Here is a 20621-nt window from a genome sequence, read left to right as displayed (position 1 = left end):
TACAAGCATTATCAATCTACAATTGGTGATGTGCTACACAATTTGGGCACAAAAGTGTAGAAAAATCACAATCTAAGGGTGAGTTTTCAGTTACTCAGTTCACCTCTGCTCTTCACATAAGGCTCAATGATTATAAAAACTAGAACAATTCATTAATTTATCTATTCATCCATCTAGAACAAATCTATCCAACCAACATTGGCTTTGCAGCAGCTACTCAACATTGCCCTTGGAGCAAAGTAAAATGTTCTGTCCTTTGGTAATGCTCCAGATCTAAACATTTCACAATTTAACTTGGTTCTAAGTCTTGACTATCCTTATAAGAACAACTTTTTCTAATAAAGAATCTGAATCTATCATGAATTAGTTACAAGCCATTTCATTGTTTATCCCCCAGAGGAGAAGAAAGTATGTTTGTCAACATCCAGCTTGGAGCATGTCTTCAAGGATAGTCAGCTCCACTCTGGAAGACCACAAGCTCTGAGGCCCAAGTCCAGACATTATATCCTGGCACACCTTGCATGGTCTATATAGCAGGCATTGGCTCTTTTGGCTTCTGTGATCCAGATAGTTGTCTAAGTGTTTTCTACATGCATACTTTTCAGCTCTCACTGACATCACATGGACATTTTTTTTTCAGCTAAACTGAGGTTTGGATAGGCTTAGTACCTGTATGTACAAAGATCACACAGCCAATGAGTGGCAGGACAGGAACTTTGACCTTGTTAATTAGAGTGGCCCATATCTCTACAAATATATTGATTTAAAGACAGCAAACTAAAATATATTTGTAAAGATATGAGATTCTCTATTTAACAAGGCCAAAGTTCCAAAGGCCAAGATTGCAGAAGGCCAGTTAGCTAATTGATTATCTACTTTGTTGCATATATAAAACCACAGATAGGCTGGAGTAAGATTGGAGGGAGATGAAGAAAATTCTCTACTAAGAAAGCCCGATGTTCAGATGACAGCAACTGAAGGGCCTACTTGGCATCGTTAGAAGATACCACAGGTAAAATAGTGTGCCTAGCTATCCCTAATCAAATTAAGCAGTTGAGTAACCATGGATGTGGTCTTAGTCAACTTGGAAGTGCCCTACTTTCTGTTAATGACCATTTGTGTTCATCCTATACAGTCGTTTGATGGTTAATACTGCTACATGATAGGATCTAGAAACATATAGGATATAAACTTCTGAGCATGTCTGAGAAGCATCATCTAGATTGGGTTGGCCTCTAGGCATACCTTTGAGGGATTATCTAGATTAGGCTAATTGAAGCAGAAGACCCACTCTAAATGTGGGTGGCACCATTCTTTCAACTAGGAGTCCTAGAATGAATAAAAAAGGAGAAAAATGGCTAAGCTCATTTTGGGCTCCACTACCAGCTTTCTCAAACCTCTATCACAAGTATTTCCTTATTGTGGTGGACTGTACCCTCAAACTATGAACCAAAACCAATCCTTTCTTGCTTAAGTTCTAAAAATTAGACAAATAACAAATATGTACTCTGATGGCTTAGTATCTCTTTCTCTTCAGAGTTCCCTGAGGCAGCCTGCTAAAGCAGAACATCAGCAAACCATGATGGTGGTAAGGTCTTACTGACACTCAAAAAAAAAAAACCAAGTGCTAGCCTAGGCCCTCTGGTTCTTCCAAAGACCTTCTCTTCTTTGGGTCATTGGTTACATGAAGAAGGAGGGTAGACCAGATGACCTCTAACTATCCTCCAACTTAGCTTAGGGTATACAGTTCTCTGCAGTGGAAAGGTCAAAGGAGGAAACATCCATAAAAACCCACTTAACTGATCCCTTTTCTGGATTCATATTTCTTACCTATTATGGTGGAATATTGTTCCACCAATGGGCTTGGACTGGTGGCCACACCTTAGGGTGTGGCTTCAGTGTGTGTGGACGTGACCCCTTATAAGGAAGAGAAGGGGCTGGCTCAAGCTCTCCTGGGTTGTGGTCAAAGCATTCTGAAGGGCAGAGGCTGCATCACCAGGAGCAGCAAGACCATGGGGGTTATTTACCATCATTGTGTTAATGACCCCCCAAATAAATATCTGTTAATTCTTCATCTGGGTAATTGCGGACTTCCTTTAACCCATCTTCACTTGGCACCCAACATGAGCCAGCCCCTCCTTTTCCTGGTAGGGGGTCACATCTGCACACACTGAAGCCAGGCCCTAAGGTGTGCCTACCACCCCAAGTTCAATGGCGGAACAAGATGCCACTGCCCATGTCACTCTTTTAATGTTAGAAGCTTGTACTTTCTGTCCTCTTTTAATTCACTGTATTATCCATGAGAGCAGGCTCCACCTCACTCTTACTTAACACTGAAGCCTTATCACCCAACACTTAGCATCCATCACCCTGCACCCAGTACCATGGAAGACCTAGAGTAGGGATGAAATGACTATTTGATGAATGAATAGATGATTGAGTGAATGAAGGAATGAATTGTGTCACCTTCAGCAAAAGCCTTCCCATTTCTGGGTCTTGGTGACCTCATTGGCACAATGAAGATATGGACACTGTGAGTTATGAGGGAGCTTTCAGCTCTGAATTTGATGCCAAGCTGGTTCTAACCCGTCTTCATCTAGCGCTATGACGTCTGTAGGCTAATTTTGGCGAAGGTCTTTAGTCTATTTCAATGGAAGGTGCTAGTGAATCAAAATTACTTATTAAGTATGAAATCTATGCAAAGTAAGTTTATCTCTTATTCTGAGAGACAAGCACAGCCCTCTGAAGGAAAGAGGGAAATTAAGACCAAAAATAATGGCATCTCTGATGACACACAGCAGTGACAAGAATACCAAAAGGTTCAGACAGTTATGGAACACATTTTAAATAATTATTACAATATTTTGTTCACTAATTTTTCCTGGGTACAGAGAAGAGAGAATGGAGTTATTAATTCTGGGGAGGCATCCTGGGTAGGATTTGAACTATAACTACAGGAACAAATAAAATTTAGTTAGAGAGAAGAATGATTACAGAATGCCAGGGAAACAGAGTGCCTTGCAAACACATTTGGTGGTGATGTGGTACACTTACATTGGTAGATGCTAAAATTATCTGCCTTATTTTTTAGACCAATATAATATCCTCTTCCAATAGATCTGTGATATTAGACTACTAAGAATCTATTCCTTTGAATAATTCCTTAGACATACAAGCACATTTGGACAAATTAATGTATTAATTTCAAATATTGGAACCTTGAGGTTGGGGAGATGGTTTAGTGGCTACGTTCTTTCTGTGAAAGCAATGGACCAATTTTTAGATCCACAAAACCCATATAGTTGGTCATGGGGGAACAGGAAGTTGAGGGAGTGGGGGTAGAATAGGGGGAAGAGGGAATCATAGGATCGAATATAGATCAGGCACCAGAGTGACCTCGAGTGATCTAAAGGGATAACACCAATTGGCAAGCTAAGCAATAGTGGAGAGACCACCTCGAATGCCCATTCCTGATAATGAACTTGATGTCTATAACCATCCGGGAGCCTTCATCCAGTGACTGATGGAAGCAGAGGCAAACACACAATCACTGAACTGAACCCAAGGAACCCAGTGACAGAGAGAGAGGAGCGATGAGCAAATTGGCAAAGAATGGGCTGGCAAAACCAGCAGAGACAGCTGATCTGAACAGGGGGAGGGCTCTTGGACCCCAGACCGACAGTGGGGAGGCCAGCATGGGACTGATCTAGATCCCCCAAATGTGAGTGTCAGTGAGAAGGCCTGGGCAACCTATGGGGCCCTGAGCTGTGGATCAGTGTCTATCCCTGGTATACAAACAGTCTTCGTGTGCCTATAGCACAAAGAGGGATGCTCTCTCAGCCTGGACTCTTAGGGGAGTGCCTGGACCCTACCCAGAGTAAAATGACAGACTCTAGATATCCCCTATGTGGAAGGATTTGGCAATAGGGTGGGAGGGTGGGGGGGGAAGGGGAGTGCGGGAGGAGGGGAGGGAGAGGGAACTGGGATTGACATGTAAAACAAGCTATTTAAAATTAAAATAAAAAATGATAAAATAAAAAAATCCATATAAAATGTCAGGTGGGAATGGTGGCTGACCTCTACTTGCAACCTTGGAAGGCAGACACATGTCACATGTGATCCCCAGGCTAGACACATTGGCAAGTTCTGGGTTTGATTAGGAGACATTGCAATGGTGAAGAAGGTAAAATAACAATTAACAATGATTCTTGACATCAACCTTAGGCCTCCACATGCACACATACACATGTGCATATGCAGCCCCTACACATACATCCATATGTGTTTATGTATGTGTGTGCCTATACACACAAGCATGAATGAACACACATACACACATACACACAACTAATAAAGAAAAAAGAATCCAAATGTCAGAACTTTGACACTAGACAACCTGAACTTGATTCCTAACCATCCCACTTCATCACTGTGTGACCTTAGGCAAAAACTATTTTGCTGAGCCTCAGTTTCCAATGAGAAATAAATGGGGTAGTAGGCATAACTAAAGCTGAGTGTGATGGTGCATGTCTTTAATCCCAGAACTCTGGAGGCAGAAGCTATAGGATCTCTGACATCTTGGTCTACAAAGAAAGTCCCAGGCCAGTTAGAAATCCATGATGAGAGCTTGTCTCAAATTAACAGTGCTCACTGTCTTGAACTTCATGCCATCTCTGGTTGCTGTCATCTCAACAGCATGATGACATAGAGTGGTCCTAGGCAGAGACCCAATCCTATAAAAACAACAGCAATGCAAACATTTACGCAATGCTTAGGATGTGCCAAGCAATATCATAAGCACTTTACAGTTATTAACTCCTTCAATACTTTAACAGGTCCATAAGGTCCTGTTCTTAGACTATTTCACATTACAAGAAACTACAGCACCCAGAGGTTGAATCACTTTCCAGAAATCACACAGGTAGAAAACAGCAATGGTGGCTTCAAATCCCAGAAGCTGCTCCCCGAGACCACGTTCCATTGCCTCTAGCTTAAGGTGAGGTTTAGATCACTCAGAGCTAGAAGCCATGAGAGATGGAGGAGGGAATAATAAGTTGGAAGCAGCAATCTCAGTAGGAGAACGTGCTGTTCTGTTCTTGCTTTGAAACATCTTAAGACCTCTATTTGGTCACCAGATAACCCTTAAGGTCCCATCCAAAGCTTAGGAGCTGTGAAAATTCAGAAGTGTAAACCATCATTAAAGTAGATGTTGATTCATGTGGAGGGCCAGAGGTTGTGCTGAAAGACTTGCAGAATCAATCAGAGCATATTCTAAAATAAACAGAACATCATGAAAATAGCAGGAGTTCATAATTACAGTGAGTCACCATGTCAGTTCATGACAGTTACCAGAGGCATGAACTTACCTTAAAGAGTGAAGTTTGGCCAAAAAAATTAAACAAGATGGTTTGTAAGCCATTAAGAGGAACTTTTTCCCTCAGTGATTTAGGCAAATATATGGAAGCCAACACCCTCCTTAGAGGGATACCACCAAGGAAAATCTGCCAAGAAAAATCAGGAAATGAAAGCTGGAGTCTTCACCCATCATAGTGACATCCTCTCCTCATCCCATCCCAACCAATTCAGAGCTCCCACAGAGGACTGAAGCTGAGGGGTGGGGCCTGGTTCCATGGGCTGCCACACACTTTCTACACACACATAGACACACACCACACACACACACACACACACACACACACACACACACACACACTTTTCCTTCCAAGGTTCTCTCCCTTTCACCTAAGTCCACATATGTAGTAAAGAGAAGAATAACGAATTAGGTAACTTCCCCCAGTGTTAAGAAATAAAGTGGAGTTGAAACCTCAGGCTACCTTCTTCCACATTGTTCTGAAAGCAGGAAAAACAAACTATGCAGTACTATTAGGCACCTGCTGCACAGTCCATTGAGCAATGCTTTCACTAAAAGTGAGCCAGGGAATTAAGGCATCAGCCTTTAGCAATTCTTCTAGAGACTCGTGGTTAGAAGGACATGCTGGTTTCATTTGTAATAAATAGTATTTGGTACACACTAGACAATTTCTGAGAATGGAAATGGGCTTTATTAAAAATCGCAATCATAAACCTGGATCTTCCAGGCAAAAATGGGTGTAATGCACCTTTCCTGCATTTTCCATATCTTTGTCAAACGTGAGAAGTATGTTGTAATAGGATATTAGTAAACAGAGTCTCAGGGAAGTTAAAAGATTTATCCTGAGGTCATAAAGCAAGTAGGTAACTGAATGAATACATGTGATTTGATCCTAAAATTTTCCTGTTATTCATGATGCTGCTCTAGTTGGGTGTAGAGTAAGGGAGGTATGTGTGACAGTGTATAATGTTTATAGAATAACTTGTTGAACGTAAAACCCATGGACTGGCTAGCACAGATGACCCATACTCAGTCAGTTGATGACCGGACAGGTCACGATTTAGCTTCAGAATATAGGCAATTTGGTACCAAGAATGTGACTAGGGCTGATGATCTGTTTATCTATTGATGTTTATAATGGAGACTCCATGTGTAAACAGGGAGGTCAACACCTGCTTCTAGTATGGCTAAATAGCTCTTAATGGATGAAGAGTTTCCTGCATATAGCAGCTATATATATATATATTAGTGGTCATTTGAAAGCCCAGGAAAATGAACATTGGCAGATAAATTCTGGAGTATAGAAAGCACCCCGAAAAAGGTAAAAGTACAAGATAAACTACATGTCTTTGGCTGTTCAGTTGAGGCTGGGCTGAAACTAGTACTGCTTTGAAGGACATCTGAAAATGCTGCTAGAGAAGTCTACTTATTCCTATTGTGAAGAATCAGAAGCAAAGTATCAAGAGAATCACAACCGTTGAAAGGACAGGATGGGAAACATCTTGAATGAAGAGAGCTAAACTCTATACAGATTATGTGCCTGGTCTCTGAGTCATAAATGAAGAGAACAAACTCCAAATAAAGATGAAGGGACTCAACTGAGATTTGAAATGCCACCTAAGACATGGAGTTTACTTTGACTCTAGACTACTTAATAGTCCATTATAATCAAATCAATAATTTTCAGAGAAATATATTAGACAGGAATTTCCACATAAGAAAATTCAAAATGTCCAGAATGCAATCCAAATCTTCTGAGAATGCATATGATCCATTTTCAACTACAAAGACAATTGATGGATAACAATCTTGAGAGGACACAAACACTAAAATTAACAGACAGCTGGAGAGATTTGTTAAAGGCTAGGCTCACAACCAAAAAATGAAATTAGCAGTCAATGATTTTAAAGTGTCAAGTATACTTCTGCTCAGGTAATTAAAATAAAATATAAATATACTTTCAACTAATGCAAAGAATGAATAATACTAGAAAAGCAGAAACAACAAACAATAAGAACAAGAAGGCTACAACAGAGTAAAAGAAAATTTTAAGATGACCATTAGAATATTTTAGTTGTACTAGATGAGTTCAACAGTTATAAGACCATAATAAATGCCACTGAATTTTAAGATACATGAACAGAAATTATCCCATCACAAAACAGATGATAAAATAATTAAAAATAGGAACAGAAGCTGAGTGGTAGTGGATCATGCCTTTAGTTCCAGCATTTGGGAGGCAGAGGCAGGCAGATCTCTGTGAGTTCGAGGTCAGCCTGGTCTACCGAGTGAGTTCCAGGACAGTCACCAAAGCTACAGAGAAACCCTGTCTCGAAAAACAAAACAACAACAAAAAATTGAACAGAATCTCAAGGACTTTTGAAGACATATTAAAAGGTCACACATACATGAAATTTGAGTCTCAAATGGACAGAAAACACGGTGAAGAAACAATATCTGAATAAATAGTAAATTATGAATTCTTGAAACTCAGCAAATCCTAACAGGATAAATACAAAGAAAAACACACTATGGCACATAATAGTCAAACTGCAGAAATATCTATGAATACATTAAAAGCCAATCAGTGGAAATAATATATTCCACATCTCATACAGAGAAATGAAATTTAAAAGATACTGATTTCTCACCAGAAGCTTGTGACCAGAAAAGAGTGAAAGATTTTCAAAACATGATGTGTGGGTGGGGTCAAATATCCTTCAAATCAAGTCGGGTGTTGGTGGCGCACGCCTTTAATCGCAGCACTCAGGAGGCAGAGGCAGGCCGATCTCTGTGAGTTCAAGGCCAGCCTGGTCTACAGAGTGAGGGCCTGGATAGGCTCCAAAGCTACACAGAGAAACCCTGTCTTGAAATAAACAAAACAAAATATTCTTTGTATCAAAGAAAGATGTTTTCAGAAAAATTAAAACTAAGATAATTCATCACAAGACCAGCCTGGACTGTGAGAAAGGTTAAGTGAAGCGTGCGAAGCTAAAGGCAAATGATGCTAGATGGAAGTCTGCTCTTCAGAAATGGATAGCAAATACAAACTCAGTAAGTATACAGATAATGATGCTAGATAAACACAAACTCACTAAGTACCCAGGTAATGATGCTAGATGGAAGTCTGCTCTTCAGAACTTGGGAGGCTGAAACAGGTGGATTTATATTAGTCCAGGCTAACCCAGGCCAAATAATGAGTTCCAGGGCAGCCAGGACTATTCAATGATACCCAGTCTAAAAAAACTCAAATAAATAAGTAAATGAATAAATAATCATAAAAATTCTCTTGTAGAATCTATAGCCTTCCAAAGATGACCTCAGTTAAGACTCCTAACAATAGTGGAAAGGGTGCCTGAACTGGCCTTCCCTTGTAATCAGATCGGTGACTACCCCAACTATCATCATAGAGCCTTCATCCACCTGATGGAGCCAGATACAGAGATCCACAGCCAAGAACCAGACTGAGCTCCAGGAATCCAGCTGAAGAGAGGCAAGAGGAACTATATGAGCAAGGGAGGTCAAGACCATGATGGAGAAATCTACAGAGACAGCTGAACCAAGTTCATGGAAACTCGTGAACTCTAGACCCACAGCTGTGGAGACTCCAGGGGACCCAACTAGGACCTTCATATGTGGGAGACAGTTGTGAAGCTTGGACTATCTGAGGGGGCCCCTGGCAGTAGGACCACAATACAAACCTGGTACATGAACTAGCTTGTTGGAACCCATTCTCTATGGTGGGATGCCATGCTCAGCTTTAATGCTTGGGAGAGGGGCTTGGCTCTTTCCAATCTATTGTGTCAAACTTTGTTAACTCCTCATGACAGCCCTTACCCATGAAGAGGAGTGGACTGGGGTGGGCTGGGGGAGGTAATGGGGGTCTGGAGGAGGGGTGGGAGGGAGAACTGTGGTTGGAATGTAAAATGAAATTTAAAAGAATATATAAATTATAAAAAAGAAAAAATTAACCCATATAGCATGGGACCAAACTAGGCCCTCTGAATGTGAGTGACAGTTGTGTGGCTTGATATATTACAGGGGCCCATGGCATTGGTACAAAGACATATCCTGGCTGTGTGAACCAGCTTTTTGGAGCTCATTCCCTATGGTGGAATACTGTGTTCAGCCTTGATACAGGGGGAGGGGCTTAGTCCTGTCTCAACTTGGTATGCCAAATAAGGCCTTGCCCCCTCAGAGAGATGGATGGCATGGAAGGGGGGGAGGTTGGTGGCAGGAGAAGGGGAGGGAGGGGAAACTGGGGTTAATATGTAAAATTAAAAAAATAAGGAGTATAAGAAGGTATTTATGATTTTAAATTCCTACTTTTGTGAAGCAGCCAATATTAACTCTAACTAGACTATGAAAATACTAAGTTGTATATTTTAATCTCTAGAACAAACATTAAAATCTGTATATACAATTTTCTTATTATAAAAATTGCATAATTTATGTCAACTTAGCACAAACTAAAGTCATCTAAGAGGAGGGAACCTCAATTAAGAAAATGCCTCCATAAGATTGGCAAGCCCATTTCAGATAATGTCATCCCTGGACTTGTGGTCCTTTGTCCTATAATACAGTAAGCCATGGAAGCAAGTCAGTAAACAGCTTGGCCTCCACAGCCTCTGCATCAGCTCTTGACTCCAGGTTCCTGCCCTGTTTCAGTTTCTGTCCTGACTTCCTTCAATGATGGACCACAATATGGACGTTTAAGCCAAATAAACCCCTTCCTCTCCAACTTCCTTTTGGACATGGTATTTAATCACAGCAGTAGAAACTGTAATTAAGGCATAGTTATAGAAAGGACAAATTGTGTTGTCAGAAATATAACATAGTTCAGCTACTATGGAAATTAGTATGGAAGTTCCATCAGAAACCAAAATAGCACAGCCATATTATCTACCTATGCCATCCCTGAGTATACACCCAAAAGAGTCAAAGTCATATGTAAGACAGATACCTGTACCCCCATGTCTATTGTGATACTATTCATAATAGCAAATATATTGAATCAGCTGAGGCGACAACTGACATATAAATGGATTAAAATTGTAGTTTTATGTACACAATAAAATATTATTCAGCCATGAAGAAGAATGGAATATGCCACAGGGAAATGAGTGTAACTGGAGATTGTCATGTTAAGTGAAATAAGTCCGATTCAGAAACACAAATAGTACATGTTTTCATTTTGCAGAGTATTAACTTTAAAGGGGCATACAAGTATAAGGGAGACTATCTAAAGGAATGAGGGACCAATAGAAGAGGGGAACTAGTGCAACAAGAGGAGGGTGGGTGTAGACACAACCAAAATTCACTGCATGAAAATGTCATAAATAAAATCAATTATTTTGTAAAACTATTATTTGCCTATTTAATATAATATAAAGAGTAAATACAAATAAAAATTAAAATGAAATATAATAAATATTTTAAATGAAATAAAAGATGACAAAAAGGAAGAATTGACGAATAAGAGCAAAATGTATAGAAAAAATATAAAATTATAGTTTTAAGTTTAATCATGTCAATAATTATATTAAGCATTAAAGGTCAAACATGAACTATATGCTACCTGCAAGTATTGTACTTTAGACATCAATAAGATAGTGAGCACACACATGCACATACTCACACACATGTATCCTAAAACAATTGTGAGGAAGATGAGACTGCCAGGCATAGCGGCACACACATATAATTGCAGCACATAGGAAGTAGAGAATTCTGGCTCACTTGTTCCAGTCCAGCCAGGGCCATGTAGCTAATCCAAAGCCAATCCTGACTACATAGAGAAACCCTGTCTCAAAGAAACACATCAGAGATAAGTATTCTATAATGATAAGTAAGTTATGATTATGGATGGTATTAGGAAAATCCAACAACATACATGTACATTAAATAAATATGTAAAAATTAAAAGAATTAAAGGAATAAATAGATAGTTTTTACAAAATTAGAGATTTTAATAGTCCTCTCAACTAGAAAATAAGACAAATATTAGTAAGCACATAGATGATCAGAATATTATCAACCACCTTGACCTTATTAATATTTATGCTATAATATACCTAAGAACTATAAAGTGTACACTTTTTTCATGGACACAAAACCTGAGACAAGTTCCAATACATTTAAGTGAGTTACAAACATTCAAATTAAATCAGGTATGGCAACCCATGGCTATCAGCTCAGCACTTAGGAGGTAGATACAGAAAGATCAGAAGGTCAAGGTCATCCTCAGTTTCTTTTTGAGTTGAGTTGGAAGTGATCTTGGGATATATAAGACCCTATCTCACAAAATTAAACTAAATCATACCAAATATATTCTGTGGTCAAAATAAAACAAATCATAAATAATAATGTTTTTGATATCTCTAAATAGTTGGATTTAAATGCACATCTAAGTAGTCTACACATTAAAAAAGAAAGTGAAAAATATTTGAACTGACAAATAATGAAAACACATCTTAAATATTTGAGTATTAGAAATAATAGACATCGTATAGCTTTAACTTCTTTGTCAAAAATCAAGTGTTCATAGGTGTGTGGGTTAAAATCAGGGTTTTCAATTCAGTTCCATTGGTCTACCTGCCTATTTTTGTGTCAATACTAAGCTGTTTTCAGGACTATAGCTCTATAATAGAGCTTGAAGTCAGGTATGGTGATGCCTCCTGAAGTTCCTTTATTGTATAGGGTTGTTTTGGCTATCCTGGGCCTTTTGTTTTTCCATATAAAGTTGATTAATGTTCTTTCCAGGTCTGTGAAGAATTGTGCTGGAATTTTGATAGGGATTGCATTGAATCTGTAGACTGCTTTTGGCAAGATTGGCACTTTTATTATGTTGATCCTACCAATCCAAGAGCATGGGAGATCTTTCCATTTTCTAGTATCCTCTTTGATTTCTTTCTTTAAAGACTCAAAGTTCTTGATATACAGGTCTTTCACTTCCTTGGTTAACATTATCCCCAGATATTTGATGCTGTTTGTGGCTATTGTAAAGGGTGAGGTTTCTCTGATTTCTTTCTCAGTCACTTCATCATCTGTATATAATAGGGCCACTGACTTTTTTTGAGTTTGCCTTGTATCCTGCAACTTTGCTGAAGGTGTTTATCAGCTCTAGGAGTTCCCTTGCGGAGTTTTTCAGGTCACTTATGTAAACTATCATATCATCTGCAAATAGTGAAAGTTTGACTTCTTCTTTTCCTATTTGTATCCCCTTTATCTCCTTTTGTTGTCTTATTGCTGTAGCTAGAACTTCAAGTACAATATTGAAGAGATATGGAGAGAGTGGACAGCCTTCTCTTGTTCCTGATTTTAGAGGAATTGCTTTGAGTTTCTCTCCATTTAGTTTGATGTTAGCTGTTGGTTTACTGTATATGGCTTTTATTATATTCAGGTACATTCCTGTTATCCCTGATCTCTCTAGGACCTTTACCATGAAGGGGTGCTGGATTTTGTCAAAGGCTTTTTCAGCATCTAGTGAGATGACCATGTGGTTTTTCTTTCGCAGATTGTTAATATGGTGGATTACATTGATAGATTTTCTAATGTTGAACCATCCCTGCATTCCTGGGATGAAGCCTACTTGATCATGGTGGATGATTTTTCTGATGTGTTCTTGAATCCGGTTTGCGAGTATTTTATTGAGTATTTTTGCATCGATGTTCATGAGGGGAATTGGTCTATAGTTCTCTTTCTTAGTTGTGTCTTTGTGTGGCTTGGGTATCAAGGTAATTGTAGCCTCGTAGAAAGAGTTTGGCAGTGAGCCTTCTGCTTCTATTGTGTGGAATACTTTGAGGAGTATTGGAATTAGCTCTTCTTTGAATTTCTGGTAGAATTCTGCACTGAAGCCATCTGGGCCTGGGCTTTTTTTTGTTTGGGAGAGTTTTGATGACTGCTTCTATTTCATTAGGGGTTATAGGTCTGTTTAGATTGTTTATCTGTTCTTGACTTAGTTTTGGCAAGTGATATCTATCCAGGAAATTGTCCATTTCCTTTAAATTTTCAAACTTTGTGGAGTACAGATTTTCAAAGTATGCCCTGATGATTCTCTGGATTTCCACAGAGTCCGTTGTTATGTCCCCCTTTTCATCCCTGATTTTGTTAATTAGCATGCTCTCTCTCTCTGTCTCTCTGTCTTTTGGTTAGTTTGGACAGAGGTTTGTCTATTTTGTTGATTTTCTCAAAGAACCAACTCTTTGTTTCATTGATTCTTCTCAGTGTTTTCCTGGTTTCTACTTGATTGATTTCAGCCCTCAATTTGATTATTTACTGGCATCTGCTCCTCCTGGGGGTGTTTGCTTCTTTTTGTTCTAGAACATTCAGCTGTGCTACTAAATCTCTAGTATGACTGTCCTCCAGTTTTTTCATGTGGGCACTTAGTGCTATAAACTTTCCTCTCAGCACTACTTTCAAAGTGTCCCATAAGTTTGTGTATGTTGTGTCTTCATTCTCATTGAAATCGAGGAAGTCTTTAATTTCTTTTTTTATTTGTTCCTTTACCCAGGGATGGTGCAATTGTGCATTATTCAATCTCCATGAGTTTGTAGGGTTTCTGCGATTTGTGTTATTGTTGAATTCTAATTTTAATGCATGGTGGTCTGAGAAGATACAGGGGGTTATTCCAATTTTTTTGTATCTGTGGAGATATGCTATGTTTCCTATTATGTGGACAAATTTTAGAGAAGGTTCCATGTGGAGCCAAGAATAAGATATATCCCTTTGTGTTTGGGTGGAATATTCTATAGATCTCTGTTAAACCCAGTTGGGTCATAACTTCTATTAGTTATTTTGTTTCTTTGTTAAGTTTCTGTCTGGAGGTCCTGTCTAGCAGTGAGAGCGGGGTGTTGAAGTCTCCTACTATTAGTGTGTGAGATTTTATGTGCAGTTTGAGCTTTAGTAATGTTTCTTTCACAAATGTAGGTGCTTTGAAAGCATCTTCAACAAGTGGTGCTAGCATAACTGGGTACTGGTATGCAGAAAACTGCAGATAGATCCATGTTTATCGCCTTGTACAAAACGTAAGTCCAAATGGATCAAAGATCTCAGCATAAATCCAGCCACACTGAAACTATTAGAAGAGAAAGTGGGAGATATTCTTCAACGAGTTGGTACAAGAGACCACTTCCTGAACATAACACCAGTGGCACAGACACTGAGATCAACAATTACCAAATGGGACCCCATGAAACCAAAACGCTTCTGTAAGGCAAAGGACACAGTCAACAAGACAGAAAGGCAGTCCACAGAATGGGAAAAAGATATTCACTGACCCCACATCTGACAGAGGGCTAATCTCCAAAATTTACAAAGAACTCGAAAAGCAAGTCTCCAAAACACCAAAGGATCCAATTAAAAGGTGGGGTACAGAACTAAACAGAGAATTCTCAATAGAGGAGGCTACAATGGCCAAGAGACACTTAAGAAAGTGCTCAACATCCTTTGCCATCAAGGAAATGCAAATCAAAACAACTCTGAGATACCATCTCACTCCTGTCAGAATGGCTAAAATCAGAAACAGCAAAGACAATTTATGCTGGAGAGGATGTGGAGAGAGGGGAACTCTCCTGCACTGCTGGTGGGAGTGCCAACTCGTACACCCACTTTAGAAAGCAGTGTGGAAATTCCTCAGGAAAATGGGAATCAATCTACCACGAGACCCAGCAATTCCACTCTTAGGCATATATCCAAAGGAGGCAAATTCATACAACAAGGGCATCTGCTACACTATGTTCATAGCAGCATTATTTGTAATAGCCAGAACCTGGAAGCAACCTAGATGCCACTCAACTGAACAGTGGATAGAGAAAATGTGGTACATTTCCACAATGGAGTATTACTCGGCAGAAAAAAAAAAACAATGGAATCTTGAAATTCGCAGGTAAATGGATAGCACTGGAAGAAACCATCCTGAATGAGGTAACCCAGTCACAAAAAGACAAACATGGTATGTACTCACTCATATATGGATTTTAGACATGGATCAGGAGAGTGCCAGTCTGCACTTCCACTGACAAAGAGTCTGGGAAACAGGAAAGAACCTAAAAGATATGCATGGTACCCAAGAGAAGAGAAATGAGGCAAGATCCTCTGAACAGATGGGGAACAAGGCGAGGGTTGGGAAGGGGAGGAGGACCTGGGAAATAGAGAGGGGGAGAAGTGGAAGAGAGAGTAGGTCGTGGGGGAACAGGAAGGTTGACTGGGGGGAGTGGAATAGGGGGAAGAGGGAATCATAGGATAGAAGACAGATCAGGCACCAGGGTGACCTCTAGTGATCTAAAGGGATGACACCAATTGGCAAGCTAAGCAATAGTGTAGAGACCACTTCGAATGACCATTCCTGATAGTGAACTTGATGTCTATAACCATCCTGGAGCCTTCATCCAGTGACTGATGGAAGCAGAGGCAAACACCCACAGTTAATCCCTGAACAGAACCCAAGGAACCCAGCGACAGAGAGAGAGGAGCAATGAGCAAACTGGCAAAGAATGGGCTGGCAAAACCAGCAGATAGAGCTGATCCGAACAGGGGAGAGCTCTTGGACCCCAGACCCACAGCTGGGAGGCCAGCATGGGACTGATCCAGACCCCCTGAATGTAAGTCAGTGAGGAGGCCTGGGCTACCTATGGGTTCCTGAGCAGTGGATCAGTGTTTATCCCTCGAATACTAACAGACATCGTGTGTCCCTAATGCAAACAGGGTTGCTCTCTCTGCCTGGACTCTTAGGGAAGTGCCTGGACCCTACCCTGAGTGAAATGATAGACTCTAGATATCCCCTATGCGGAAGGAATTGGCAATAGGGTGGGAGGATGGGGGTATGGTGGGGGGATGCGGGAGGAGGAGAGGGAGAGAGAACTGGGATTGACATGTAAAACAAGCTATTTAAAATTAAAAGAAAAAAAGAAATAATAGACATCAAAATAAGGCTAATAAAGGCTAGGGAAAATGTTTTTGCTGATAAAGTGCTTGGTGTGCAGGCATGAGGCCCTATATTTGGATACCCAGGATCCAGGTAAAAAGCTGGATAGTATATTACATGGCTATATCCCCAGTACTGCAGAGAAAAGACAAGAAGACTCTGCGGTTTCAATGACTAGATATTAGCTAAAGCAGCAAGGTTCAGGTTCAGTAAGAGATTCTGTCTCAAAAATAAATAAATAAATGAATAAATAAATAAATAGATAAATGAGCAAGCAAGCATAAAAATTAAAAACAAAAGAGTTTTTAAATAAAGCAAAGGAAAAAAAGCAGAAGAGAATGTTTTCATGATGGACCCTTGCCAACAATTTTTCTCAGACAAATCATATATGATTACTAGTAAGGTAAAAGAACTGCAAATTAGATTTTAAAAAAATTCTAAACGTGTGCCTATGAAAAGACACCACTGAGAAAATGATAGAAAAGTTGCAAAGAAGAACTACAAGCCAATTAAAATACAAACAAAAGACTCTGACAGCTAAGTCAGCAAAGAAGTTATGCAAGCAATCAAGATGAAAATGAAAGCTTCCTGCCCATCATTAGCCACAGGAGAAAAGAACATGGGAATTTCTTACAAATACAAGTGCATACCCTAAGAGCCAGCTATTCAATTTCTAAGTGTTTGTCTGAGACACATGAAAACATGTCCACACAAAGACTTTTACACAAACATTCATAGGAGCATTATTTGTAATATCTGCAAACTGGAAACAAACAAACATACAGCAACAGTAGAATAAATTTAAGAAGTACACAATGTGTTTATTCAATGAAATATTGTTCATCAGCAATAAATTCAGCAATAAAAACAAAATTATTAATTTAGAATGATTAATATGGAAGACAAAAGAATACTTCTACCAGAGAATTACGTGTACACCACATGATTTTGTTTGGAGGTATAAAGTTCTAGAGCAGAAACAAATTGGGGCAGGAAAATGTCGAGATGGTGGTGGCCCCTGGAGGAAAGTGAGGCTCTTTCAGAAGCAATGACAATATTCTATATCTTGATAGGGTTGGGGGTTATGTGGACATATGCCTTAGCTAAACTCAGAGACCAGGATTTGTATGTTTTCCCGTATATAAATTTATCATTTGTTTTTCAGGTGTAAAAATAAAATCCGGTTCCTCAAATTGCTCTGAAGTAGCATATGACCTGCCAGAGACTGAAGTGCTGCTAGATGGTGGAAAGGGTTGAGAATTTTGATAATTGATACCTAATGGTTGCATTTATCTATTGGGTACAGCATGATGAATCAGGGTGATTAGTATCCACATCACATCAAACATTTGTTATTTGCTTCTGTTACCTAAACTGGGCCCTGACTTAAATCCAGACAAACATAGGTCTGAGTTCCAGTTTAGCTGTTAGGCTATGTGACCATGGGCACATTCCTTGAGTTTTCTATTAACTTATGTGTTCCAACAATACTCAGTAGTATGACAGACAACATGCAATAAGTTATACCTACGTGATAACCAACAGTCAACTAATATTTAGGATTATTTCAGGTGACAGAGACAGTTGTAACATCATTGCACACCACACACACACCAGACCCCTGGGATCTCTATGTTTTCTAATATTACCATTCAGGTTAATAGCTTCCAAGGGCGCACTTTTGATTTCCTAAGAACTTCCCAGGTGAAGATGTGGAGCATTTGGTTGCCTGGCTCTCAGTTTCCTGAGTTGCACTCACCTGGGGGGTTGTGACGTCTTCAGAGGAGTGGATGCTGAAGGCCATACCTTCAAACCTGTGGTCCACCTGCATCACAGCCAAAGCCAGCCTGGCCACAGTGAGATTTGCCATTGTCCCAACAAACTTCATCTTGTGACCAGCACGCTCAATTATCCTCAGAATCCTGAAAATAATCAGAGGCAAACAGCACTCCTTCTGCCTTGATAAAACTCATACTCCCAAGATGTCTCACTGCAAAGCTTGATTTTGTCATTGTCATCTTGATGTTGTTTAGTAAAAGCCTTAGCTTTGGAACCTCTAATTTCTGTAGGGGTGAACAAAATGACCTCCTAGAACTCTGGTCCCCTTGAAAGCTAAGTCAGAAGTAATACCAGCATGCATCTTGAAGGGTCATTTCAAAATTCCAATGAAATTATCTTTTATAATGTCAGATCCGTCATGGCTTCATTTGTCTTAGAAGAATTTTGGATTTTATTTAACCTATAAAGGAATACCACCAAGTGGTTTGAAAGGAAATGTGTGATCCAATGTATACACTGAAACATAACAGTGACTGCTGTGTAGAAAATGGGTCACAGAGGAGCCACAATGGAAGCAAAGGGCTGGAATAGGAGGCACAAGCAGATGGCCAGGGGAGGGAAAAGAGAGTAGAAGTGGAGGAGGGAGAAATGGATGAATTCACTGATTCTACTAGAGTATTTTAAGAGGTTAAAGGATACATGGATAGTGCTTCATTAAGAGGTGTTGTCTTCTCTAGTGTTGTTATGAATAACACCCTGTGTCCAGTTAATGCTACCTACAAGATGGGGAAAGGGCACTAAGAGGAGTTAGGAGTAGTGAAATACATACGTACATACGTGTGTGTGTGTGAGGGAGGGGAGAGGTCAAGCTATATTGAAGAAGCATAGAAAGTTTTCAAAGAATAAATAAAATATAATAAATAAAAATAAGAATAAGACATTCATAAGTCAACTGTGAGGCAGAAAGTGTCAAGTGGAATAATTCCTAAGGTTTTCAGGGTTCCTTGGGTTGGATACGTTTTATAAAAATGTTCAACAGTTGGAGGGATTTAAGGCTGGGTTTTGACTAAGAATTTATTTGAAGAGTCATCATCACTGAGAGCTCATTTATATTCAAATGGTGCTATCCACTGCACTGAACCTTGTCAATGCATAACTGGCTGTTTGCTGTGGAAGTAATACCATAACATCTAAGTTTCATGAAACCGTGTTTCTGAGCTAAGTGGTCTGACTTACTTATTGCTTACTGGAGGCAGATTGGAAGCTGAATCGCTTTGTTTTTCCATCATTGTGCTGATGATTTGGAGGATAATCTGGGTTAGGTTGGTACTTATCTCATCACAGTTGGAAATTTCATCTACTTTAGAAACAATAATCTTTGTCTCTTCTTCATCCAGAGGTGGAGACTCATTCACCAGATTGAAAATGTGCTCTGCGACATCATCAGCATTCTCTGGAAGAAACAAATTTCTACCCTTAGTGTGGGGCTATGCTGAATGTCCTCCTCCCCTTTAAAAGAAAGGGCAGTGAAATGGAAACACACAACAAATGAACAAAGTTCACCGTGGGAAATTATTGAAGTCCAAGTTCTCCAATAGATGTAGTTCTGGGAAGAAGAACGAAAGTCAATTTTGTATTCATTAAGTCTGATTTCAAATGCACTAAGGGAATCTTTTTGTCACTGAAGAATTATCTTGAAACTTGACGCTAATTAAGACTTTTGAGTGTTGGCTCGAGTTAAGATCCCATCTATACTCAAATATCAGCAAACATTGAGTCTAAGTTTTCACAATCAAGGGAAGTGATTACTATTTCTTGTCACAAAGTGGCAACCTACAGGTAAAAATCAAATATGGACCACATAATAAGAAGCAATTAATTTAGATTTTCTAGGGAGGAAGAACAATAGCTATTAGCTCGCCCACTTTTTTCTTCACTTTTTATTATGGAAATTTCCAAGCATATCCAGAAAGCAAAAGAATAATCTAATGAATCTCCATGCACTTCATGAATCACCCAGCTTCAACACATGTCAGTAGAAGGCTAATCTTAACTTATGTCCTTTCTCACGTACCTGTGCCCCATCCACATATCCTACAGCTTTACCCATAACAGTTCAATTCATATCTTTAAAATTAAACAACTTTTATCTTAACCATGATCCTAATTAAATTAAGATGAAAATTACTAATAATATTTACAGCACCAAATGTCCACAATCAGTGTTCAAATATCCTTAGTTGTCACATAAATCCTTGTTTAAATCATTGGTTTATTTGAATCTCACCCCTCCACAATTATAAAGTGACGAGAGCTATTAGACAAATACAAAGCAAATTGGATTTTACTTCCCTATAGTCCATATAAAGCTGATCTTCCTGACCATGTCTTCCTAACTTAAACTTCAGTAACCAAACTATGAAGGGGAAAATTGAGAAAGAAGTGTTCTACTGAGAAAGATTCCAGAGAGAGGGAGAGAAAACTCACGACACATTTAACTTAGCTCATATTATCAATAAGTAGCTGTGTTTGGAAAAAGAAAACAAC

General features: G+C 39.3%; 1 protein-coding gene across 1 annotated transcript in view; it reads right to left on the bottom strand.

The window, feature by feature from the left end:
- Adgrg4 (adhesion G protein-coupled receptor G4) overlaps window positions 1–20621 on the bottom strand; it is a 122359-nt gene that overhangs the window by 22446 nt on the left and 79292 nt on the right. Inside the window, exons 11-13 of the mRNA XM_040743909.1 lie at window positions 19311–19527; window positions 18055–18217; window positions 5367–5501 (exon numbers count right to left, since the gene is read on the bottom strand). Coding sequence (XP_040599843.1) covers window positions 5367–5501; window positions 18055–18217; window positions 19311–19527 — 515 coding nt within the window. The remainder of the gene's footprint in view (window positions 1–5366; window positions 5502–18054; window positions 18218–19310; window positions 19528–20621) is intronic.

Source organism: Mesocricetus auratus, unplaced genomic scaffold, assembly GCF_017639785.1.
Source record: "Mesocricetus auratus isolate SY011 unplaced genomic scaffold, BCM_Maur_2.0 Super-Scaffold_100003, whole genome shotgun sequence".
NCBI classification, from domain to species: domain Eukaryota; kingdom Metazoa; phylum Chordata; class Mammalia; order Rodentia; family Cricetidae; genus Mesocricetus; species Mesocricetus auratus.
Note: the sequence above shows the minus strand (reverse complement) of the source record. Positions and strands in the feature narration are given on the sequence as shown.